The 27,179-nt window shown below is 33.1% G+C and overlaps 1 protein-coding gene and 1 long non-coding RNA gene across 2 annotated transcripts in view; one reads left to right on the forward strand and one right to left on the reverse strand.

Annotated features, from left to right (window-relative positions):
• Positions 1-7,681: 7,681 nt before the first annotated feature.
• On the forward strand, positions 7,682-27,157 carry LOC133554189 (uncharacterized). The gene is made up of 2 exons (XR_009807068.1): positions 7,682-7,756; positions 26,913-27,157. It is a non-coding gene; the product is annotated as an uncharacterized LOC133554189 (long non-coding RNA).
• The window catches only part of tamalin (trafficking regulator and scaffold protein tamalin), a 44,497-nt gene continuing 30,505 nt past the window's right edge, over positions 13,188-27,179 (reverse strand). Inside the window, exons 6-8 of the mRNA XM_061902639.1 lie at positions 24,576-24,642; positions 22,611-22,677; positions 13,188-13,907 (exon numbers count right to left, since the gene is read on the reverse strand). Coding sequence (XP_061758623.1) covers positions 13,438-13,907; positions 22,611-22,677; positions 24,576-24,642 — 604 coding nt within the window. The 3' untranslated portion in view covers positions 13,188-13,437. The remainder of the gene's footprint in view (positions 13,908-22,610; positions 22,678-24,575; positions 24,643-27,179) is intronic.

A 27,179-nucleotide genomic window follows, 5' to 3' on the forward strand; every position in this document is an offset into this window, starting at 1 on the left:
GGCTTCAGAACTAACCACTCCACTGACACATACCTTCTCTATCTGACCGACCACATCAAACATGAGGTGGACGCGGGCAAATACTGCGGCATGGTCATGCTGGACATTCAGAAGGCCTTTGACACCGTTAACCACGCTATACTGTTGGATAAGCTCCGAGCAATCGGATTCGACGAAACCTCATTCAGCTGGATGCAATCTTACTTGGAGGGGAGGAAACAGGTGGTAGAGGTGAACGGCACCATGTCCCCTCCCCTCTCAGTAAGCTGTGGAGTCCCTCAGGGGAGTATACTGGGACCTTTACTGTTCCTAATATACATAAATGACATGCCATCAGCATGCCACTGTGAATTGTTCCTGTTTGCGGATGACTCGGCCCTGCTGGTATCCGGCAAGGACAAGTCACAGGTGGAACAAATCCTCAGTGCTGAACTCCTCAATATTTGCACCTGGCTCGCTGACAACAAGCTATCCATACACTTCGGTAAAACGGAATCCATCCTATTTGGGTCCCATATCAAACTTAAGAAGGTCAGTGACTTCACTATAAAAGTGGGTGACATTGTTATCACCAGGAAGGATGAGATCACCTACCTAGGTTCCATTCTAGAGGCTAATCTTTCCTGTGATAAAATGGCAACCAAGGTGATCAAAAAGGTCAACCAAAGAACAAGATTCCTCTACAGAATCTCCTCTCTGGTCAACAAAAACACCTTGAGGATTCTAGCGGTAACTCTCATTCAACCCTTCTTCGCTTACGCTTGCACCTCCTGGTACCCCAGCACCTCCAAAACCCTCAAATCTAGACTCCAAACATCCCAGAATAAGCTAATCCGGTTACTTTTAGACCTCCACCCCAGATCACACCTCAATCCAACCCACTTCTCCAAAGTGGGCTGGCTCAGGGTGGAGGACAGAGTAAAACAACTTGCACTGAGCCTAGTCTATAAAATCCGCTACACCTCCTTGATACCGAAGTACATGTCAAACTACTTCCTTAACGTAAATGACCGCCATAACCACAACACCAGGGGGAGTTCCACAAACCACGTTTACCCAGATTTCGATCTAACAAAGGTCTTAACTCATTCTCTTTCTATGCTACATCAATGTGGAATGCACTCCCAACGGGTATAAAAGTAAGTGCATCTCTATATTCCTTCAAAACCGCTCTAAAACAACACCTCCAGGCAACTTCAACACTTTACTAATACCCTCCTCCATTCACATCTCATCTCCCCGGATTATAAACAACTCAAATGTACTTCTAATGTATATACTTGTTCTTATGCTATCTGAACTCACTATGTTCTCTGCTGGCTGTACATATCCTACTAAGTCACACCTACACTGTTTCAATGTCCACATTTCTCTGTCGATGCAATTGTTGATGACTGAAGTACTGATATCAACCAAAGCTCCTCATCCCACCCCCCGGATTGTAAATAATGTAAATAATTCAATGTACATACTATGATGATTAACTTGTGTGATGACTGTATTATGTTGATAGTATATATTTGTACCATGAATTGATTAACGTGGACCCCGACTTAAACAAGTTGAAAAACTTATTGGGGTGTTACCATTTAGTGGTCAATTGTACGGAATATGTACTGTACTGTGCAATCTACTAATAAAAGTATCAATCAATCAATCAATCAATACTTTTTTTTTTATTGATCTGTTAATGCACGCTTTGTTTGTTTTGTTTTTGTCAGACACGCATTCAAAGTAGAATCTACGCATGCTTGCGTTTCACCAATCACATGCAGTCACTGGTGACGTTGGACCAATCAAACAGAGCCAGGTGGTCACGTGACCGTCATACGTAGAACCCGACATGTTGAAAAACTTATGGGGGTGTTACCATTCAGTGGTCAACTGTACGGAATATGTACTGTACTGTCCAATCTACTAATAAAAGTTTCAATCAATCAACCAATCAATCAAAAGTGTAAAGGAAAAAAGACACTTTTTATTTCGACCGTACTTCCCGTCATAAGGCTAAAGACTGATCGCACAGTTCCTGTCTTCACAATAAGAGTGCCGCTCCATCGCGCATACGCTAACAAAATAAGAGTCTCCGAAAGCCAGCGCAAACAAGCTAGCAAGCTACGGAGTTTGCCGCCAATGTATTTCTTGTAAAGTGTATAAAAACGAATATGGGGGCTGGACAAATAAGATGCTAAAAACCAACGACTTTCATGTGGTATTCGACAGAAAAGAGGAACTTTTTTTCTCCTCCTTTTGAAAACCGGGACGTTATCAGCACTATACTGTCTGATTCCAATCAATGCAAGTCATCAGAATCAGGTAATACACCAACTTATATTCTTGTCTTCATGAAAGATAGGAATCTATATGTTAAACATGCATGTATATTCATTAAAATACCTTTAACGTGAACAAAAACGGCGAAATAAATACATATAAATTATATACTGTATATATAAAGGTATGTATATATATATATGATATGTGTGTATGTATATATATATATATATATATATATATGATATGTGTGTATGTATATGTATATATGAGGTAGATCACCTCGACTTGGTCATTTATTAAGTAATTGATTAACGTTGAAAAACTTATTGGGGTGTTACCATTTGGTGGTCAATTGTAGGGAATATGTACTGTACTGTGCAATCTACTAATAAAAGTTTCAATCAATCAACCAATCAATCAAAAGTGTAAAGGAAAAAAGACACTTTTTATTTCAACCGTACTTCCCGTCATAAGGCTAAAGACTGATCGCACAGTTCCTGTCTTCACAATAAGAGTGCCGCTCCATCGCGCATACGCTAACAAAATAAGAGTCTCCGAAAGCCAGCGCAAACAAGCTAGCAAGCTACGGAGTTTGCCGCCAATGTATTTCTTGTAAAGTGTATAAAAACGAATATGGAAGCTGGACAAATAAGATGCCAAAAACCAACGACTTTCATGTGGTATTAGATAGAAAAGAGGAACTTTTTTTCTCCTCCATTTGAAAACCGGTACGTTATCAGCACTATACTGTCTGATTCCAATCAATGCAAGTCATCAGAATCAGGTAATACACCAACTTATATTCTTGTCTTTATTAAAGATAGGAATCTATATGTTAAACATGCATGTATATTCATTAAAATACCTTTAAAATGTGAACAAAAACGGCAAAATAAATACATATAAATTATATACTGTATATATAAAGGTATGTATATATATATATGATATGTGTGTATGTATATGTATGTATATATATATATATATATATATATATATATATATATATATATATGATGTGTGTGTATGTATATATGAGGTAGATCACCTCGACTTGGTCATTTATTAAGTAATTGATTAACGTTGAAAAACTTATTGGGGTGTTACCATTTAGTGGTCAATTGTACGGAAAATGTACTGTACTGCAATCTACTAATACAAGTTTCAATCAATCAATCAATCAATCAATGCCTACTGAGCCTATGGTGCTGTTAAGTTATTGTGGCTCAATTTGCCTTAATTTTTTTATTTTAATGTATTATTACTTAATATATACTATTGTTTTAGTTGCTTAAGAGATATTCCTGGCTCTGAATTTGCTCATTGCTATTTTTATGTTTTTGTGCATTATCTGTTGCCGTAATTATTAAACGAACAGGTTACTCATCAGTTACTCAGTACTTGAGTAGTTTTTTCACGACATACTTTTTACTTTTACTCAAGTAAATATTTGGATGACTACTCCTTACTTTTACTTGAGTAATAAATCTCTAAAGTAACAGTACTCTTACTTGAGTACAATTTCTGGCTACTCTACCCACCTCTGGTCTTTACTATTGCTAAGTCTCGCCTTAGCTTCGCGTGCGCTCGGCACGTCTATTTCGGACTCTTGGACTCGATGCTAGTTAGCATTAGCTTCTCGTGCGTTTGGCACGCCTTTTCTTTGCTTTTTTGTACCAGTGTTCTTTTATTTTTGTATTAAACCAAGCTCCTACCTGCAATTCCTGGCTGTCTTGGTCCTTGTGCATCCCGGGGTGACACAACGCGCAGCACAATGTGTTTCCAACGCGACAAAATACGTTATTTTCTTGATAAACAATCCAAAATCCATCCATCCATCCATTTCCTACCGCTTATTTCCTTTTGGGGGCGCTGGCGCCTATCTCAGCTACAATCGGGCATAGTTTGAAAAAAAAAAAAAATTGTTCTCATACAGTTATATTTATTTTTTAATTTGTTTTAGTATTTTTCTTGTAATTATCTAAAAACAAAACTGTTCTAAAAAGATTTTTACTTTTTTTTCCCTTGAAAAATATTTTTTTTTATTTTAATACAATTTTATAACTAATGGAATTAGAGCTTTTTAACGTATGCCCCCAAAATTACAACCATTGTCATAGAATTATTACTCTTTTTCAATTTAACAGTTTTCATACCATTTTTTATTACGGTCATGAATTATTTATTTTTTGAGCACAATTTTAAATCTCATTGGATTGTGACTTTTTGTGTTTTTACAATTTTTTTTTTTTTTTTACAAATAAACATGTCTTATTAGAATAACTATTTTTCTAAAATGTTAAAATTTGTTACATTTTATAAAAAACATTATTTTTTAATTCAGAAGATTGACTCTTATTATTCTTTTTTATTTTTATTTTAGGAATATGTTGGAATATTGATTTTTTTTCTTTGAAAAACATTTCTTTATGTGCCTCGGATTAACTTTTTTTTCAATAAGTACACATTTTTTTAAATTTGACTATTTATTTAAATTTTATTTACGATTATTGCTTAATTTTTTTAAAAATGTTTTAAGATCAAGATTTTTCTCCTAATAAAAAGTGAAACTTTAGCTTCACAAGAAGAAAAATATATTTCAAAAATATATAAATAGCGTATAAAATAGAATTGTATTATGGAATAATTAAACATTTCACCTTGTTTTATTAAATGAGTTTTCTTGACAAAAAAAATCCAATTATATTTTTATTGTCCTTTGATCCTGTATCAGCACCTTTATCCAGATCCTCACTAAAATGTCGCATCTTCCTTTTTGACCTTTGCACTCAATTTTATTGTGCATTTGATTGAAAAGTCATGTCTGTGAATGAATGTATGGAACATAAATATTATTACTTCCTTCTCACTGTTCAACTTTTCCTGGAAAAAAACATAAAAGTGCTGATGCGATATTTTTAGATGAAACCCATAAACTTCCTGCCATTGTCTTGGAGGACTTTCTTTTTTAGTGTGTGTGTGTGAGTGTGTGTGCGTGTGTGTGTGAGTGTGTGTGCGTGTGTGTGTGTGTGTGTGTGTGTGTGTGTGTGTGCTCGCTGGCGGCTGTCACAGCTTTTATGTAACGCAGATGTTGTTTTGGGGGTGACATCACTGGACACAATATTAGGTACGGTCTGAAAAGGTCCCACACAAAACCAGCATCAATAATTATGCTATTTAATCATCAAGAATGTCAATGCTGCATTCCCGCCGTGAACCCCCAAAGGGACAAGCGGTAGAAAATGGATGGATGTCTACGCAAACATCTGCTCGCTAACATCACACAAGCGTGTGTGTTTTCTCCATCTGGCTAACAGTCAACTGTCTAAAGGTTTCTTCCTTCCCATGTGATGTTTGCTCCTTTTTATGGCGCCTAGGTTCCCTTGTCGCCATGACAACATGTTTGCAAATGATTTCTTTATCTTTATGGAGGATGTCCTGTGCGCAGAGTAACGTCCTGCTTCCGATGAAAGAACACAATCTTGAATTTTCAACAGCATTTTCCTTCCCCAAAGAAAGTCTTCCTTTTGCATTTCCGTTTGAAATTATGATTTTTTTTTTTGTTGTGAATTTTTTCAAACATTATTTAAAGAAACAAGTTAAATTATAACTTACATTCAAAATTAATGTTTATAAAAGTATATTTTTAAAATGTTCTTAGAACATTTTAAAAAATGCTCTTTGAATATATTTATTTTATATGTGATGTACATTTATTTTCCCAAAAATATTACAAATATATTTTTTTAAAGTCTTGAATAGGCCATTGTATTTAAAAATATATATTTTGTATTTTTGGGGGGAAAATGTTCCTGGAAAAACTGTTTTAAAATATGAAAAATGCTCTTTGAACATTAAAACATTTATGGAGAATTTATTTAAAAAAAAATCTTACAAACTTTTTTTTTATTCTTCAATAGCCTATTTGATATAAAACAATATTTTCTATTTTTGGGGGGAAAATGTTCTTGAAAGAAACATTTTGCAGTGTTTTATTAAGCAATTTTATGTTTTCCCCAAAACCATGACTGAATAAATATTGGTATTTTTTTTTTTTAAAGGAAATTAAAAAAAAAAAAGTTTAAAACATTTTTTTTCTTGAAATTTTTTTTTCCATTCTGCAAATTGTTCTGAAATACATACATTTTGGACATACTGTTCCTGGAAAAACATTTTTAAATGTTTTATATATATATATATTTTTTTAAATAATTTTTACAAAATGTTTCAAGAAATTATTTTCCAAAAGTTAATATTTAAAATAAATAATTTTTAAATATTATTGAAAAGTAATTTTCAAAAAGTGTTCGTAAAAATACTTTTAAATGTTATTGAAAATTGTAGTTACAAATTAAAATAGAAATATTTTTTTCATAAATGTTACAAATATTTGTTTAAATTCCTGAATAGGCTTGTGTGTTTAAAAATAATAAAATAAAATAAAACTTTGGGTTGGAATGTTTATTGGAAAAAAGTTATGTGTATTTATATATATATATATATATATATATATATATATATATATATATATATATGGTTTTAGTAAAATGTTTTTAAGAAACTATTTTGACCAAAGCAATTATATAAAAGAAATCATTAAATATTTGAAATATGTTCTTTGAAAAAAATATATATTGAAAAGGTTATTTTTGAGAAATGCTCTACAAGAAATATATTTTCTTTGAAAAACATTTTTTTTTAAACTACTTTCCTAAAAAACACATTTCAAATAAATCATGTTCAAATGCTTTAAAAATGTTGTTGAAAAGTAATCAAACTTTTTTTTCTTAAAAATAGTTTACAATTGTAGTTTTAAAATACGATTTTTATAGGAAATCTATTTTCAATATTTTTTTTAAATACAATTGTATTTTAAATAATTAAAAAAATATATGAATACATTTTTAAAATGATTGAATTGGCTACTGTATTAAAAAAAAGTTATTAGATTTGTAAAAATGTTTTTGAGAAGCATATGTAATAAACAATTGATATGTTCTTTGAGATAACCATTTTCTCAAACGATTATCCACAATTTGTGTATATTTTAAATGTTCAAAAAATACTTAAAAATACTTGAACATTTTTATTAAAAAAAAAAAAAATTTTAGAGGAAAACACTTTTCCAAAAATGTTCTTGGGAAAAGCTATTTAAATTTTATTAAAAACATTAGAAGCATTTGTGTTAAGCAATCCCACGTCCCCTAAAAATAAATCATTTTAAAAAAGTGCATGGAGAAGAATTTGTAAAATTATATTGAAAAATCAACCCCGAAAAATCTGGAAAATTAGTTCTTCAAAAAATGATTAAAAAAACGGATGTTTTCATGATTGTTTGATTCGAGCGTCTTCACCACAAGTCCAACATCACAAAGCCTTTATTCTTCTTCTTCTTCTGTCCTGCAGGCAAAGAAACATTTTAGCTTAGCAGAAGGAATTGGAGCCGACGTGCGAAGTCATGGAGTCGCTGCACTAAAAGGTAAAACACACACATTTTGTCTTGGCAAACATCTGCCAGCAGGGTGCCAGCAGGGTGCCAGCAGCGTGCCATTCAAACATCCCCCTAAGTGTTGTGGCCTGGACGACCCCCTCCCCCGCTCCTAAATGACCCATTGAGACCTAACGACGAGCAGTAATTGACCAATCTTTGCCCTCGTTAGCATGCTCTTCAATGACGACACGTTATGGACGCCAACTTAAGTCTCTTTGAGACACAAAAGGGATCAAAGGTGATGAACGTGACCCCCTCCCCCCGGGGTCAGCCCCCGAGCGCCGCAGTCCGGCATTCGTGGGAATTTGCGACGCTTTGGAAGAGAAAGTGTTGTCGTCCTCGCCACTTTCCTCTTGACAATATAGCGAGTCAGCTTTATTGTCCAAAGTCCAAACCCCCAAGTCCCCCAAACAAGACGCGTCCCACTCAGAACTGTGTGGGCGTGACGTCACACGCGGGGTCCCAGGGGAAGACTCGGTGGGAAAAAGGTGAACTTTAGTTGCAAGTCGTGCACAATGCGTTCCTGTAGACCACTGCAATGTACCCCGGCGGGCAGAGAATTTAAGAACAAGGCCGCCTTCACTCGTGCTTCCTGACCCAGGTCTTAAGTCTGCGGACTTGATGCCGAACGCTTTATCTTTCATGAACGAGTATGGAAGTGTTTGGGCGGCTTTCAGGACGTATTATTACCAAATATTTCAAAGTAAATCTCACCTGCCGGATTATACATGTTTGGTATTTTTCCCAATTAAAATGCGCACTTAAAATTCTTAAATTTTCTCAAAGCCCGATAGTGCGCCTTAACATCCGGTGTGCCTAATATACGAAATAATTTTGTTTGTGCTTACCGACCTCGAAGCAATTTTATGCTTGGTGAAAACTTATTTCACATGGTGAAATAAGTGTGACCAGTAGATGGCAGCCACACATTAGAGATACGTGTATAATAGACTTATTTATATTATTAATGTGAATAATGCTGTATAATTGACTGTAGTTATATTATTCATGTCAATAATGCTGTATAATACTGTATTTATATTAATCACATGTGAAAAATACTGTATTAAAGACTGTATTTATATTATTCACATGTGAATAATGCTGTATAATAGACTGTATTTATGTTATTCACACGTGAATAATGCTGTATAATAGACTGTATTTATGTTATTCACATGTGAATAATGCTGTATAATAGACTGTATTTATGTTATTCACATGTGAATAATGCTGTATAATAGACTATTTATATTATTCACATGTGAATAATGCTGTATAATAGACTATTTATATTATTCACATGTGAATAATACTGTATTTATATTATTCACATGTGAATAATGCTGTATAATAGACTATTTATATTATTCACATGTGAATAATGCTTAAATATAGCCTGTATTTATATTATTCACATATGAATAATACTGTATTATAGACTGTATTATTATTCACACGTGAATAATACTATATTATAGACTGTGTTTATATTATTCACATGTGAATGATGCTGTATAATAGACTGTATTTATTATGTTATTTGCGTGAGAATAAAACTGTATTATAGACTGTTTATACTATTCACATGTGAATAGTGCTGTATAATAGACTGTATTTATATTATTCACATGTGAATATACTGTATTATAGACTGTATTTACGTTATTCACATGAGAATAATACTGTATCATAGACTGTATTTATACTATTCACATGTGAATAATGCTATATAATAGACTTTATTTATATTACTCACATGTGAATAATGCTGTGTAATACTTTATATTATTCACAATTGAATAATACTGTATAATAGACTGTATTTATATTATTCACATGTGAATAATACTATATTATAGACTGTATTTATATTATTCACATGTGAATAATACTGTATTATAGACTGTATTTACGTTATTCACATGTAAATGATACTTTATTATAGACTGTTTTTATATTATTCACATGTGAATAATGCTATATTATAGACTATATTATTCACATGTGAATAATGTTGTACAATAGACTGTATTTATATTATTTACATGTGAATAATACTGTGTCATAGGCTGTATTTATAATATTCACATGTGAATAATGCTGTATAATACACTGTATTTATATTATTCATGTGAATAATACTGTATTATAGACTGTTATTCACTAGTGAATAATGCTGTATAATAGACTATATTATTCACAAGTGAATAATACTGCATTATAGACTATTTATACTATTCACATGTGAATAATACTGTATTATAGACTGTATTTATATTATTCACATGTGAATAATACTGTATTATAGACTACATTATTCACAAGTTAATAATGCTGTATAATAGACTGTATTTATATTATTAACATGTGAATAATGCTGTATTATACTGTATTATATTATTCACATGCGAATAATACTGTATTAGACTGTATTTACGTTATTCACATGTAAATGATACTGTATTATAGACTGTATATACGTTATTCACATGTGAATAATGCTGTATTAGACTGTTTTTATATTATTCACATGTGAATAATGCTGTATTATAGACTGTATATTATTCACATGTGAATGATACTGTATTATCGACTGTATTTATATTATTCACATGTGACTGATGCTGTATAATAGACTGTATTTATATTATTAACATGTGAATAATGCTGTATAATAGACTGTATTTGTTATTCACATGTGAATAATGCTGTATTATAGACTGTATTTATATTATTCACATGTGAATGATACTGTATTATAGACTGTATTTGTTATTCACTAGTTAATAATGCCGTATAATAGACTGTATTTATTATTATTCACATGTGAATAATGCTGAATAATAGACTGTATTTATATTATTCACGTGAATAATACTGTATTATAGACTGTTATTCACTAGTGAATAATGCTGTATAATAGACTGTATTTATATTATTAACATGTGAATAATGCTGTATAATAGACTATTTATATTATTCACAAGTGAATAATACCGTATTATAGACTATTTATATTATTCACATGTGAATAATACTGTATTATAGACTGTATTTACGTTATTCACATGTGAATAATACTGTATTATAGATTATATTATTCACATGTGAATAATGCTGTATAATAGACTATTTATATTATTCACATGTGAATAATGCTGTATTATAGACTATTTATATTATTCACATGTGAATAATTCTGTATAGACTGTATTTATATTATTCAAAGTTAATAATGCTGTATTATAGACTGTATTTATATTATTAACATGTGAAAAATTCTGTATAATACTGTTTTTATATTATTCACATGTGAATAATACTGTATTATAGACTGTATATTACTCACATGTGAATAATGCCGTATAATAGACTGTATTTGTTATTCACATGTGAATAATGCTGTATTATAGACTGTATTTATATTATTCACATGTGAATAATGCTGTATAATAGACTGTATTTATATTATTCACATGTGAATAATACTGTATTATAGACTGTATTTACGTCATTCACATGTAAATGACACTGTATTATATAGACTGTATTTACGTTATTCACATGTGAATGATGCTGTATTATAGACTTTTATATTATTCACATGTGAATAATGCTGTATAATAGACTATATTATTCACATGTGAATGATACTGTATTATAGACTGTATTTACGTCATTCACATGTAAATGACACTGTATTATATAGACTGTATTTACGTTATTCACATGTGAATGATGCTGTATTATAGACTTTTATATTATTCACATGTGAATAATGCTGTATAATAGACTATATTATTCACATGTGAATGATACTGTATTATAGACTGTATTTATACTATTCACATGTGAATAATGCTGTATAATAGACTGTATTTATATTATTAACATGTGAATAATGCTGTATAATAGACTGTATTTATATTATTCAGATGTGAATAATACTGTATTATAGACTGTATTTATATTATTCACATGTGAATAATACTGTATTATAGACTTTATATTATTCACATGTGAATAATACTGTATTATAGACTGTAGTTATACTATTCACATGTGAATAATGCTGTATTATAGACTGTATTTATATTATTAACATGTGAATAATGCCGTATAATAGAGTGTATTTGTTAGTCACATGTGAATAATGCTGTATTATAGACTGTATTTATATTATTCACATGTGAATAATACTGTATTATAGACTTTATTTATATTATTCACATGTGAATAATACTGTATTATAGACTTTATATTATTCAGATGTGAATACTGTATTATAGACTGTATTTATATTATTCACATGTGAATAATGCTGTATTAGACTGTTTTTATATTATTCACATGCGAATAATATTGTATTATAGACTGTATTTATATTACTCACATGTGAATAATGCCGTATAATAGACTGTATTTACGTTATTCACATGTAAATGATACTGTATTATAGACTGTATTTACGTTATTCACATGTGAATGATGCTGTATTATAGACTTTTATATTATTCACATGTGAATAATGCTGTATTATAGACTGTATTTATATTATTAACATGTGAATAATGCCGTATAATAGACTGTATTTGTTAGTCACATGTGAATAATGCTGTATTATAGACTGTATTTATATTATTCACATGTGAATAATACTGTATTATATATTATAGACTTTATTTATATTATTCAGATGTGAATAATACTGTATTATAGACTGTATTTATATTATTCACATGTGAATAATACTGTATTATAGACTTTATATTATTCAGATGTGAATACTGTATTATAGACTGTATTTATATTATTCACGTGAATAATACTGTATTATAGACTGTATATTATTCACTAGTGAATAATGCCGTATAATAGACTATTTATATTATTCTGAAATATTGAAGAAAAAATGTCATAGCATGTGTTGACAAATACTTTTTTTACTAACCAAAATATTGTAAAATACACTTTAAGAACTTTTACGAAATTATGTAAAGTCTACGTAAAATACTCCAAACTAAAATGTCATCTGAATAGGTTGTGTATTTTTTGAGATTTTAATCATTACCGATTTAGATTTTACTAAAAGCTTGTAAAATTCTCTAACAAAAAAAAACCTTTCATGAGGCAAACTTTAGTTTTTATGCGGTCTGCAAGATTGAACAAGTAGTTTTTGTTTTGTAAAGTATTAAACGGAACATTTCAAACAAATGTGATCGGACATGAATCAGCTCAGATTCAATAAATAGCTTGTTTAATATACTTTTAAAGAACTTAAGTGTGTTGTATGTAAGATATGTGAGGTAGAGATTGTGTTGTGCTCCACAAAAGCTGGTCAAGTAGACTTTTAAAGAACATTTGAAAAAGGAAAGTAGAAAATATTCCTTGCAAACAAAGAAGCTGGGGTCGTAGATATGGAAAACATTCTTTTAATTTTTTGCAACAGTCTCTTTGACAGGAAGTAGAATGCGATTCTCAAACTTACAAAAGGCAACATGCAGTAAAAAAACAAAACATGAATCCTTCATTCTGAACAAGAAATGTTGAAATAAATAAATAACTTAAAACCAGGAATTTAAAGTTCTGTACAGCCGCCCAATGAAAAATCAGCCTTTGGTCGCTTCTTTGGGATTTTACTTTGACAGTCTGGACAGGAAGTGAGGTCACAGTTTGCTCTCCTCCTCCTCCAGCGGCCTGTTCAAGCCCGGGATGAACTGGAGGAGGCGCCTGCGGAAGCTTCTCTGTTTCTTCTGTAGCGAGCTGAAGCCTGACGATTTGTTGTTGTTGTCGGCGGCGGCGGGCGAAGGCTGGCGCACGTAACTGCGTGTGCTGGCGCTGCGGCTCAGCTGCGTCTTGGCCGACGTGAAGAGCTCGCTGGCGGGCCGCAGGCGCTGCTTCCTCACCGCCGCCGGCTTGTGTCTGTCGGCCTCATCCGGCTCACCCGCCGCGCGGTACAAACACGTCTGGTAGAGCGGGTCGTCCTCGGTGGCCGTGCTGAGGACGCTGGCGGTGCTCCCCGTGCTGCCGCTGCAGAGCGGAGAGTGGCGGGCGGCGGGGCTGGGGGCGCCCAGGCTGCCGTACACGCCCGCAGACTCCAGGGACTCGTACACGGCGCCGTCGCACATCACGATGCCTGCCACACAAGACGCGTCGTTACACCCACTTGGTCAATTGTCCACAACTTGTAGGGAAACACCTACGTCCTTTTGTCTTTCAAACATTTAACTTAGTAACTCTTCAAGTTGTCTTTACTGCTTTTAAATACATTCCCATGTTTTCAAAACAAAATTATTCAATGTCTAAGGTCGTATCTGACGAAACTAAAATGACTTCTAAAAACATTGACGTCCATTCACGTTTGTTGAAAAACAAAATGTCTGCCATGCTTGAGGTCGCGTACGTGGGCTACGTTTACTAGAATAGAATTGGCTTGGACGTCGACGAAAATGTGTACGTTAGGTTTGTTCGATATTAAAAAGTCTGATTCTCACACAAATTCGACTGAGTCAATTCAAGACTTAAAACGTTTACGAAAACCAGTTTTAAAATGCTTGATTACGGAACAAAAATTATCGTACTTTTAAAAACACGTACACCAATTCACGTTTGTCGAAGAACAAATGTCTAACGTGCTTGAGGTCGTGTACGTGGGCTACATTTACTAGAATAGAATTGGCTTGGATGTGTAGTTAAGTTTGTTCGATTTTATTAAGTCTGATTCTTACACAAATATATATATGTACATTAAGTCAATTCAGGACTAAAATGTTTACGAAAACCTGTTTTAAAAATATAAATCATGAGGACTTGATTATTACGATTATGCATTCATTTAAGACTATACATTCCGATCTTTTCAAATGACCAGATATATTGGATCTCTTACGAAACTAAAATGACTTCTAAAAACACGTACGTCCATTCACGTTTGTTGAAGAACAAAATGTCTGCCATGCTAGAGTTTGTGTACGTCGGCCACGTTTACTAGAATAGAATTGGCTTAGACGTGTACGAAAATGTGTGTTAGGTTTGTCTGATTCTCACACAAATTCCACATTGGGTCAATTCAAGACTTAATACGTTTACGAAAACCAGTTTTAAAAATGCTTGATTATTGAAGACTATACATTCCGATGCCTTCAAATGACCTGATCCTAGATATTTTACGAAACAAAAATTACCTTACTTTTAAAATCACGTACAACAATTCACGTTTGTTAAAGAACAAATGTCTAACGTCCTTGAGGTCGTGTACGTGGGCTATGTTAACTAGAATAGAATTGGCTTGGACGTGTACGTTAAGTTTGTTCGATATTATTAAGTCTGATTCTTACACAAATATGTACATTAAGTCAATTCAAGACTAAAATGTTTACGAAAACCTGTTTTAAAAATATAAATCATGAGGACTTCATTATTACGATTCCGCATTCATTGAAGACTATAAATTCCGATCTTTTCAAATGACAAGATATTGGATCTCTGACGAAACTAAAATGACTTCTGAAAACACGAACGTCGATTCACGTTTGTTGAAGAACAGAATGTCTGCCATGCTTGAGGTCGCGTACGTGGGCTACGTTTACAAGAATAGAATTGGCTTAGACGTGTACGAAAATTTGTACGTTAAGTTTGTTCGATATTAAAAAGTCTGATTCTTACACAAATTCGACATTGGGTCAATTTAAGACTTAATACGTTTACGAAAACCAGTTTTAAAAATGCTTGATTATTGAATACTATACATTCTGATGCTTTTAAATGACCAGATCCTAGATATTTTACAAAACAAAAATTATCGTACTTTAAAAAAACATACACCAATTCACGTTTGTTAAAGAACAAATGTCTAACGTGCTTAAGGTCGTGTACGTGAGCTACGTTTACTAGCATAGTATTAGCTTGGACGTGTACGAAAATGTGTACGTTAAGTTTGTTCGATATTATTAAGTCAGATTCTTACACAAATATATATATGTACATTAAGTCAATTCAGGACTAAAATGTTTACGAAAACCTGTTTTAAAAATATAAATCATGAGGACTTGATTATTACGATTACGCATTCATTTAAGACTATACATTCCGATCTTTTCAAATGACCAGATATATTGGATCTCTTACGAAACTAAAATGACTTCTAAAAACACATACGTCCATTCATGTTTGTTGAAGAACAAAATGGCTGCCATGCTTGAGGTCGTGTACGTGGGCTACGTTTACTAGAATAGAATTGGCTTGGACGTGTACAAAAATGTGTGTTAGGTTTGTCCGATATTAAAAAGTCTGATTCTCACACAAATTCCACATTGGGTCAATTCAAGACTTAAAACGTTTACGAAAACCAGTTTTAAAATGCTTGATTATTGAAGACTATACATTCCGATGCTTTTAAATGACCCGATTCTAGATATTTTACGGAACAAAAATTATCGTACTTTTAAAAACACGTACACCAATTCACGTTTGTTGAAGAACAAATGTCTAACGTGCTTGAGGTCGTGTACGTGGGCTATGTTAACTAGAATAGAATTGGCTTGGACGTGTACGTTAAGTTTGTTCGATATTATTAAGTCTGATTCTTACACAAATATATACATTAAATCAATTCAAGACTAAAATGTTTACGAAGACCAGTTTTAAAAATATAAATCGTGAGGACTTAATTATTACGATTACGCATTCATTGAGGACTATAAATTCCGATCTTTTCAAATGACCAGATATTGGATCCCTTACGAAACTAAAATGACTTCTAAAACTACGTACTTCGATTCACGTTTGTTGAAGAACAAATGTCTAACGTGCTTGAGGTTGTGTACGTGGGCTAGGTTTACTAGAATAGAATTGGCTTGGACGTGTACGAAAATGTGTACGTTAAGTTTGTACGATATTATTAAGTCTGATTCTTACACAAATATATACATTAAGTCAATTCAAGACTAAAATGTTTACGAAGACCAGTTTTAAAAATATAAATCATGAGGACTTAATTATTACGATTACGCATTCATTGAGGACTATAAATTCCGATCTTTTCAAATGACCAGATATTGGATCTCTTACGAAACTAAAATGACTTCTAAAAACACATACGTCCATTCATGTTTGTTGAAGAACAAAATGTCTGCCATGCTTGAGTTTGCGTACGTCGGCTACGTTTACTAGAATAGAATTGGCTTGGACGTCTACGAAAATGTGTACGTTAGGTTTGTTCGATATTAAAAAGTCTGATTCTCACACAAATTCGACATTGGGTCAATTCAAGACTTAAAACGTTTACGAAAACCAGTTTTAAAATGCTTGATTATTGAAGACTATACATTCCGATGCTTTTAAATGACCAGATCCTAGATATTTTACGAAACAAAAATGACCGTACTTTTAAAAACACGTACACCAATTCACGTTTGTTGAAGAACAAATGTCTAACGTGCTTGAGGTCGTGTACGTGGGCTATGTTAACTAGAATAGAATTGGCTTGGACGTGTACGTTAAGTTTGTTCGATATTATTAAGTCTGATTCTTACACAAATATATACATTAAATCAATTCAAGACTAAAATGTTTACGAAGACCAGTTTTAAAAATATAAATCGTGAGGACTTAATTATTACGATTACGCATTCATTGAGGACTATAAATTCCGATCTTTTCAAATGACCAGATATTGGATCCCTTACGAAACTAAAATGACTTCTAAAACTACGTACTTCGATTCACGTTTGTTGAAGAACAAAATGTCTGCCATGCTTGAGGTCGCGTACGTGGGCTACGTTTACAAGAATAGAATTTGCTTAGACGTGTACGTTAGGTTTGTCTGATATTAAAAAGTCTGATTCTCACAGAAATTCGACATTGGGTCAATTCAAGACTTAAAACGTTTACAAAAAACAGTTTTAAAAATGCTTGATTATTGAAGACTATACATTCCGATGCTTTCAAATGACCAGATCCTAGATATTTTACGGAACAAAAATTATCGTACTTTTAAAAACACGTACACCAATTCACGTTTGTCGAAGAACAAATGTCTAACGTGCTTGAGGTCGTGTACGTGGGCAATGTTTACTAGAATAGAATTGGCTTGGACGTGTACGTTAAGTTTGTTCGATTTTATTAAGTCTGATTCTTACACAAATATATACATAAAGTCAATTCAGGACTAAAATGTTTACGAAAACCTGTTTTAAAAATATAAATCATGAGGACTTGATTATTACGATTACGCATTCATTTAAGACTATACATTCCGATCTTTTCAAATGACCAGATATATTGGATCTCTTACGAAACTAAAATGACTTCTAAAAACACGTACGTCCATTCATGTTTGCTGAAGAACTAAATGTCTGGCATGCTTGAGGTCGTGTACGTGGGCTACGTTTACAAGAATAGAATTGGCTTAGACGTGTACGAAAATGTGTACGTTAAGTTTGTTCGATATTAAAAAGTCTGATTCTTACACAAATTCGTACTTTGGGTCAATTCAAGACTTAAAATGTTTACGAAAACCAGTTTTAAAATGCTTCATTATTGAAGACTATACATTCCGATGCTTTTAAATGACCAGATCCTAGATATTTTACGAAACAAAAATTATCGTACTTTTAAAAACACGTACACCAATTCACGTTTGTTAAAGAACAAATGTCTAACGTGCTTGAGGTCGTGTACGTGGGTTACGTTTACTAGAATAGAATTGGCTTGGACGTGTACGAAAATGTGTACGTTAAGTTTGTTCGATATTATTAAGTCTGATTCTTACACAAATATATATATGTACATTAAGTCAATTCAAGACTAAAATGTTTACGAAAACCTGTCTTAAAAATATAAATCATGAGGACTTGATTACTATTACGCATTCATTGAAGACTATACATTCCGATCTTTTCAAATGACCAGATATTGGATCTCTTACGAAACTAAAATGACTTCTGAAAACACGTACGTCGATTCACGTTTGTTGAAGAACAAAATGTCTGCCATGCTTGAGGTCGCGTACGTGGGCTACGTTTACAAGAATAGAATTGGCTTAGACGTGTATGAAAATGTGTATGTTAGGTTTGTCCGATATCAAAAAGTCTGATTCTCACACAAATTCGTACATTAAGTCAATTCAAGACAAAACATTTACGAAAACCAGTTTCAAAAATAGAAATCATGAGGACTTAATTATTACAATTACGCATTCATTGAATACTATACATTCCGATGCTTTCAAATGACCAGATCCTAGATATATTACGAAACAAAAATTACCGTACTTTTAAAAACACGTACACCAATTCACGTTTGTTGAAGAACAAATGTCTAACGTGCTTGAGGTCGTGTACGTGGGCTTCGTTTACTAAAATAGAATTGGCTTGGACGTCTACGAAATTGTGAATGTTAAGTTTGTTCGATGTTATTAAGTCTGATTCTTACACAAATATATATATGTACATTAAGTCAATTCAGGACTAAAATGTTTACGAAAACCTGTCTTTAAAATATAAATCATGAGGACTTGATTATTACGATTACGCATTCATTGAAGACTATACATTCCGATCTTTTCAAATGACCAGATATTAGATCTCTTACGAAACTAAAATTACTTCTAAAAACACGTACGTCCATTCACGTTTGTTGAAGAACAAAATGTCTGCCATGCTTGAGGTCGTGTACGTGGGCTACGTTTACTAGAATAGAATTGGCTTGGACGTGTACAAAAATGTGTATGTTAGATTTGTTCGATATTAAAAAGTCTGATTCTCACACAAATTCGTACTTTGGGTCAATTCAAGACTTCAAACGTTTACGAAAACCAGTTTTAAAATGCTTGATTATTGAAGACTATACATTCCGATGCTTTTAAATGACCAGATCCTAGATATTTTACGGAACAAAAATTATCGTACTTTAAAAAAACATACACCAATTCACGTTTGTTGAACAACAAATGTCTAACGTGCTTGAGGTCGTGTACGTGGGTTACGTTTACTAGAATAGAATTGGCTTGGACGTGTACGAAAATGTGTACGTTAAGTTTGTTCGATATTATTAAGTCTGATTCTGACACAAATATATATATATGTACATTAAGTCAATTCAAGACTAAAATGTTAACGAAGACCAGTTTTAAAAATATAAATCATGACTTGATTATTACGATTCTGCATTCATTGAAGACTATAAATTCCGATCTTTTGAAAAGACCAGATATTGGATCTCTTACGAAACTAAAATGACTTCTAAAAACACGTACGTCGATTCACGTTTGTTGAAGAACAAAATGTCTGCCATGCTTGAGTTCGTGTACGTCGGCTACGTTTACAAGAATAGAATTTGCTTAGACGTGTACGAAAATGTGTATGTTAGGTTTGTCTGATATTAAAAAGTCTGATTCTCACACAAATTCGACATTGGGTCAATTCAAAACTTAAAACGTTTACAAAAAACAGTTTTAAAAATGCTTGATTATTGAAGACTATACATTCCGATGCTTTCAAATGACCAGATCCTAGATATTTTACGAAACAAAAATTACTGTACTTGGAAAAACACGTACACCAATTCACGTTTGTTAAAGAACAAATGTCTAACGTGCTTGAGGTCGTGTACGTGGGCTACGTTAACTAGAATAGAATTGGCTTGGACGTGTACGTTAAGTTTGTTCGATATTATTAAGTCTGATTCTTACACAAATATATACATTAAATCAATTCAAGACTAAAATGTTTACGAAGACCAGTTTTAAAAATATAAATCGTGAGGACTTAATTATTACGATTACGCATTCATTGAGGACTATAAATTCCGATCTTTTCAAATGACCAGATATTGGATCTCTTACGAAACTAAAATGACTTCTGAAAACACGTACGTCGATTCACGTTTGTTGAAGAACAAAATGTCTGCCATGCTTGAGTTCGCGTACGTGGGCTACGTTTACAAGAATAGAATTGGCTTAGACGTGTACAAAAATGTGTATGTTAGGTTTGTCCGATATCAAAAAGTCTGATTCTCACACAAATTCGTACATTAAGTCAATTCAAGACAAAACATTTACGAAAACCAGTTTCAAAAATAGAAATCATGAGGACTTAATTATTACAATTACGCATTCATTGAATACTATACATTCCGATGCTTTAAAATGACCAGATCCTAGATATTTTACGAAACAAAAATTATCGTACTTTTAAAAACACGTACACCAATTCACGTTTGTTGAAGAACAAATGTCTAACGTGCTTGAGGTCGTGTACGTGGGCTACGTTTACTAGAATAGATTTGGCTTGGAAGTGTACAAAAATGTGTACGTTAAGTTTGTTCGATGTTATTAAGTCTGATTCTTACACAAATATATATATGTACATTAAGTCAATTCAGGACTAAAATGTTTACGAAAACCTGTTTTAAAAATATAAATCATGAGGACTTGATTATTGCGATTACGCATTCATTTAAGACTATACATTCCGATCTTTTCAAATGACCAGATATATTGGATCTCTTACGAAACTAAAATGACTTCTAAAAACACATACGTCCATTCATGTTTGCTGAAGAACAAAATGTCTGGCATGCTTGAGGTCGTGTACGTGGGCTACGTTTACTAGAATAGAATTGGCTTAGACGTGTACGAAAATGTGTACGTTAAGTTTGTTCGATATTAAAAAGTCTGATTCTTACACAAATTCGTACTTTGGGTCAATTCAAGACTTAAAATGTTTACAAAAACCAGTTTTAAAATGTTCGATTATTGAAGACTATACATTCCGATGCTTTTAAATGACCAGATCCTAGATATTTTACGGAACAAAAATTATCGTACTTTAAAAAAACATACACCAATTCACGTTTGTCGAAGAACAAATGTCTAACGTGCTTGAGGTCGTGTACGTGGGCTACGTTTACTAGCATAGTATTTAGCTTGGACGTGTATGAAAATGTGTACGTTAAGTTTGCTCCAATTATTATATAATATTAAATATTCCACTTAAAAAAATATTGGGGGATAATATGGCATTTTTTTTTTTTTTTTTCCATCAAAAAACAGGGTTTTCTTTGACAAAAAGAGCATACAACTTAAATCTTTAAAATAATTTTATTGACAGATGGACCTAATGTTGATCTGGAGATTTAAAACTTGAATAATAATATAACAAAAAAATACTGAATAATGACACATTTTTAATATTTTTTTGACCAAAACCCTTTGGTGTCCCTGGGATCAAACCTGAGTGGAGGCCGAAATGTATATTGGTTATACATTTATTGTATTGGTTTTTAAAATAAGTAGAAAAAGTTTGGACACCCCTGCATTACATTGACATTTGTTGTATTAAAGTTTTACGAAAATGGTTACATTAATGCGTTAAGACATTAAATCATTAGTTAAATGTTAAAAACGGTTAAATTAAGTTTGTTTAGATATTGAATCGTATTAAACGTTTACAAAAACAGTTACATTTAGTTAGTGAAGACATACCGTATTAAAAGTTTATAAAAACTTCGGCATTTGTTGTATTAATGGTTACATTAATGCGTTACAGACATTAAATTGTGTTAAAAAAAAGTTACACTTGTTGCCGCAAAGTAAAAATGGTCCATTTGAGACAACATTTCTACACAAACATGTGCGTTGGGTTAGGAAAAAACTCATAAGTGGTTAGATTTTTTTTAATGAATACTTAGGTTAGTTTTATTTAAAAAGACCTAAACAAAGTTGGCTGATAACAAGAACTTTTTGATTTACATTTTGTTTGCTCAAGCGTGTTCGTCCTAGATTGTCTTCAAAAAAGTTAGTTGAAGTGATCCGTGGGACAAACAGGAAGTGACTTACCGTGAACGAGCCTCTGTTCTTGCACCATCAGCGAGCGATACTCCTCCCACTTCTCATGCAGGGTTTGCTGCGTAGAAGAAGGTGAGAATTTGTTAGCTGGAAGTACAAGTACTTGGAGTCATGAGTGGACTGGATAGAGCAGTGTTTTTCAACCACTGTGCCGCAGCACACCAGTGCCATGAGATATGGTCTGGGGTGCAGTTGGAAATTATGCAACTTCGCCTAATTGGTCCAAAAAATTTTTTGGGGCAAATCAATAATTATACTAATGTGCCGTTTTCTAGTGCAGTTTTTCAACCTTTTTTGGTATGTAAAAGGTGTTTAAGGCTGAAACAAATATTAACAAAAGGCAAGTCCCGCTAGGTAAAGGCACCGAAACATAGGGATGGCTTTGCATAACAAAAGTAAAAGTGAACTGGCTACAAAGTAAAAAAAAAAACAGAATGCTGGACGACAGCAAAAACTTACAGCGTGTGGAGCAGAGACGGCGTCCACAAAGTACATTTGTACATGACATGACAATTAACAGTGTCTCCACAAAGAAGGACAGCATACGCACAACTTAAATACCGTATTTCCTTGAATTGCCGCCGGGTATATATAGTATGTGCCTGCCTAGAATTACTGCCGGGTCAAACTCGTTTTGCAAAATAATTGGCACATGCTTAGCATTACCGCCGGCTCAGAATTAAGGCTGGGTCAAACTGTTTGGCAAAATATTATTTTTATTAGCGCATGTCTAGAATTTCCACCGGGTCAAACTCGTCACGTCACGAGTGACACTTCACCTGTCATCATTTTCAAAATGGAGGAGGCTGATTTCAATCATTTCAAATCGCATAAAGGGAAGAAGATTAAGAGCTATTCAGTAGGATTTAAGGTCCAAGCTATTGAATATGCTAAAAAGAACAGTAAGCAGCTTTGTTTTATTAATATACCGTAGCTGCGTGTGTCAAATATGAGTCATTAAATGACTCCCGCCTCCTGGTGGTAGAGGGCGCTAGTGATCCTTCTTGCGACTACTCGGCTGCAGAAGAAGTGACAACAAGCAGCAAGAGTGAGCAGCGATTGTTTATTTTTTCCTCTCGCTTGCACTTTAACATGGAGGATTACATATCTAAAATAAAACAGTTTTCTAAACTGAAATTTCAATGGAAGCAGGAGGAAATAAAGGAAGATCTCCATCGAGACAGAGAGACTTTTAAAACTCAAGAAAGATAAGGAAGACTTCTATAAACAGGTTATCAATGCTTTTGATCAGAAGGAGCTGCGCATGGACTTCATTTATAAGTAAAGGTAAGGTAAAGTTTTTTTTTTATTAAATGTGCTTTTCATGATGGTATCCTTACATCACACTCAAATTTATAGGCGCAGGCCTAAATTTACCGCATGCCTCTGTTAAGTGAGAAGAGGTTTTAAAATAATTAGCGCATGCTTGCCTTTACCGCATGCTTCTGGTAAAAGCCGGAGTGAGACGAGGTTTTAAATTAATTAGCACCCCGGCGGCAATTCAAGGAAATACGGTAGTCTTGATTGCGAAAACAAAGCAGGTGCGGAAATTGCACTCATAGGAAGGCGTGAAGCTGCTACAGGACAACACCAACTAAACAGGAAGGGTCACCAAAAGTGCGAGGCAGAAACTAAAACACTACACCCAGGAAACAACAACAAAGTCAAAATAAGGCACGACAACCTGGTGGAGTTTCATTTTTTAACCTTTTTTGCTGGTGGTGTTTATTAAAAAAAATGTGCCTTGGTGCAAAAAAGGTGTAAAAAGAGTGGGATAGAGCACTTGCATGACATCTTTTCACTAATGGCTGCTGCTACATTGTCAAGTGTGGGATTAGCGCCGCAGCTGCTCGCGGCTTTTGGGGAGAGAAAAGCTCGGGAGGCGGGAATGTGACAAAGTCTGGCCGCGACAGGTGTGAGCGACAGGTGTGTGCGTGTGTGTGTGTGTGTGTGTACCTTCAGATACTGCAGTCGCGCCTCCAGCTCAGCTTTGCGGATGGGGTCGCTATAAATGGTCTCCAGCCTGGTTGGGGGAGAAAGTAAGCAAGGTTTAAACAGGAAGTGCTTCTCAAACCTCCAGCAAAGAACATTTAAGCTATGGAAAACATGCAGCATCTTTTAATCATCAGACTGCAGCTAAAGACACGCCCCCTCAGTAAAGGACCGCCCCCTTTTAATGACAGTAGTAGTTCTATTTGAAGCTCTAAGGCAGGGGTGTCCAAACTTTTTCCACTGAGGGCCGCAGACTGAAAAATCAAAGTATGCAGGGGCCATTTTGATATTTTTCCTTTTTAAAAGTGAAGGGAATTATATTTATATAGCGCTTTTCTCTAGTGACTCAAAGCGCTTTTACATAGTGAAACCCAATATCTAAGTTACATTTAAAGCAGTGTGGGTGGCACTGGGAGCAGGTGGGTCAAGTGTCTTGCCCAAGGACACACTGGCAGAAGCGGGAATCAAACCTGCAACCCTCAAGTTGCTGGCACGGCCACTCTACCAACCGAGCTATACCGCAATACAATAGTTGGTTTTTTTTAACCTTTTAGGGCTTTCCTCAAGTTTGGTCCCCGGTCTCCGGAATGGTCTCAGTCATAAAAATGTTAGAAATAGGTCATTTTTTTTTTTTTTTTCAATTAACGCTTCAATCTTGAGATCAACTTCAGGTGTGTCTGTCTTTATAACATTTTGAAAAATTTAGTTTTTTATGTTTATGGCCTTTATGTCAAAACCCTTATTTATATGGCAAACACACAAACTATGCAACATTTTCCCCCAAAACATTTCAAAGTAGAATATTTGAGGTGAAGTCATTGGAACCCTAAATAGGTCAATAATTCATAACGATAAAAAAAAGAAAAAGTGTTGAAAATAAGCCAAATGTATATTTATATTTTTTAAATTTTAACGTTTAAATCTCTTGATTATAAGATTTTATAATTTTTTTCATACTTTTTTGTTTGATGCCCTTTTTATGAAAGAAAACTTTGTTTCGCACAAAATATGCAATATTATCCCCCCAAAATATTAGAAAGTGTAATAGTTCCAGTGAAGTAATTGGAGCCTTCAGCAGGTCAACAACAGTCTGCATGGCAGCTTTGTGTTATTAGTGTCAACATTGCAACTTTTTCTTGTTACATGTCACTGTTTACTCTTTTATTACACTTTTTAATGTTTGAAATTTTTATTATATAGTGTTTTTTAGAATGGGCCAAGAGGTCATTAACAAAATTGGCTGGGGGCCACAAATGGCCCTCAGGCCGCTCTAAGGGGTTTGTAAATTTAAAATATTGCAAAAAGATGTAAACAAACTTTTTATTTATTTGTAGCAAATGTAGAACATTTTCAAAAATACATTTACTGTAATATTTACTGACAAATATGATAAGATGACAAAAATGATCAAGTATTGTACATTAAATAGGATGTAAATAGAAGTACATGAAATATGTTAAAATGACAAAACTGATCAAATATGGTACATTAAATGTACGTTAAATATGATGTAAATAGAAGTACATGCAATATGTTAATATGACAAAAGTGATCAAATATGGTACATTAAATAGGATGTAAATTGAAGTGCATGAAATATATGACTAAAATGATCAAATATGGTACATTAAATATACATTAAATAACATGTAAATAGAAGTACATGAAATATGATAGTATGACCAAATATGGTACATTAAATAGGATGTAAATAGAATGACATGAAATATGATCAAATATGGTACATTAAATAGAATGTAAATAGAAGTGCATGAAATATGTTGGTATGACAAAAATGATAACAATATGGTACATTAAATATGATGTAAATAGAAGTACATGTAATATGCTGTTAATATGACAAAAGTGATGAAATATGGTACATTAAATAGGATGTTAATACAAGTACATGAAATATGTTAATATGACAAAAATGATCAATATGGTACATTAAGTGCAATATAATGGCATGACTAAAATGTTCAAATATGGTACATTAAATAGGATGTAAATAGTAGTACATGAAATATGATGTGAATAATAGAGATGAATTTATGGTACATTTAAATAAAATGTGTTTAACTATAGTGTGAATATATTATGATATACTTATGTGATGTAAAAATGGAACATGGATGTATATAATATGGTACTCAAAGTAAGATTTATGATCAAACATGATATAAATATGGTTCTTCTGCCCTTTATTTTCTTAATATACATTTATTTTGACATGCGCTGTGACATTGTGTGGAAAGCACTTATTTAGTATGCATGTCGTACATGCTTTTATTTTGACAGGACACCGTCATCAAAGAGCCAGAGAATCTTGTTCAAAAAACGGACTTTCAAGAGCCAGGTTGCCGAGTTGGAAATTGGTAACATTTTTAATTTAAATATTGAAGTTTGTAAACTTTTATTTTCTTCGCCATTGCTTCATATTTTGAGCCTTAGAAGAGCCTTAGAATAATTGTGTGCTTGTATATAAGGATGTCTAATATATGAAAATGTATTCTTTACTTTTAATTTGTAAAGTGTTCAAGCACTTTCTGACTCCCGTATTGATTT

Source organism: Nerophis ophidion, linkage group LG06 (genome assembly GCF_033978795.1).
Source record: "Nerophis ophidion isolate RoL-2023_Sa linkage group LG06, RoL_Noph_v1.0, whole genome shotgun sequence".
Taxonomy (NCBI): domain Eukaryota; kingdom Metazoa; phylum Chordata; class Actinopteri; order Syngnathiformes; family Syngnathidae; genus Nerophis; species Nerophis ophidion.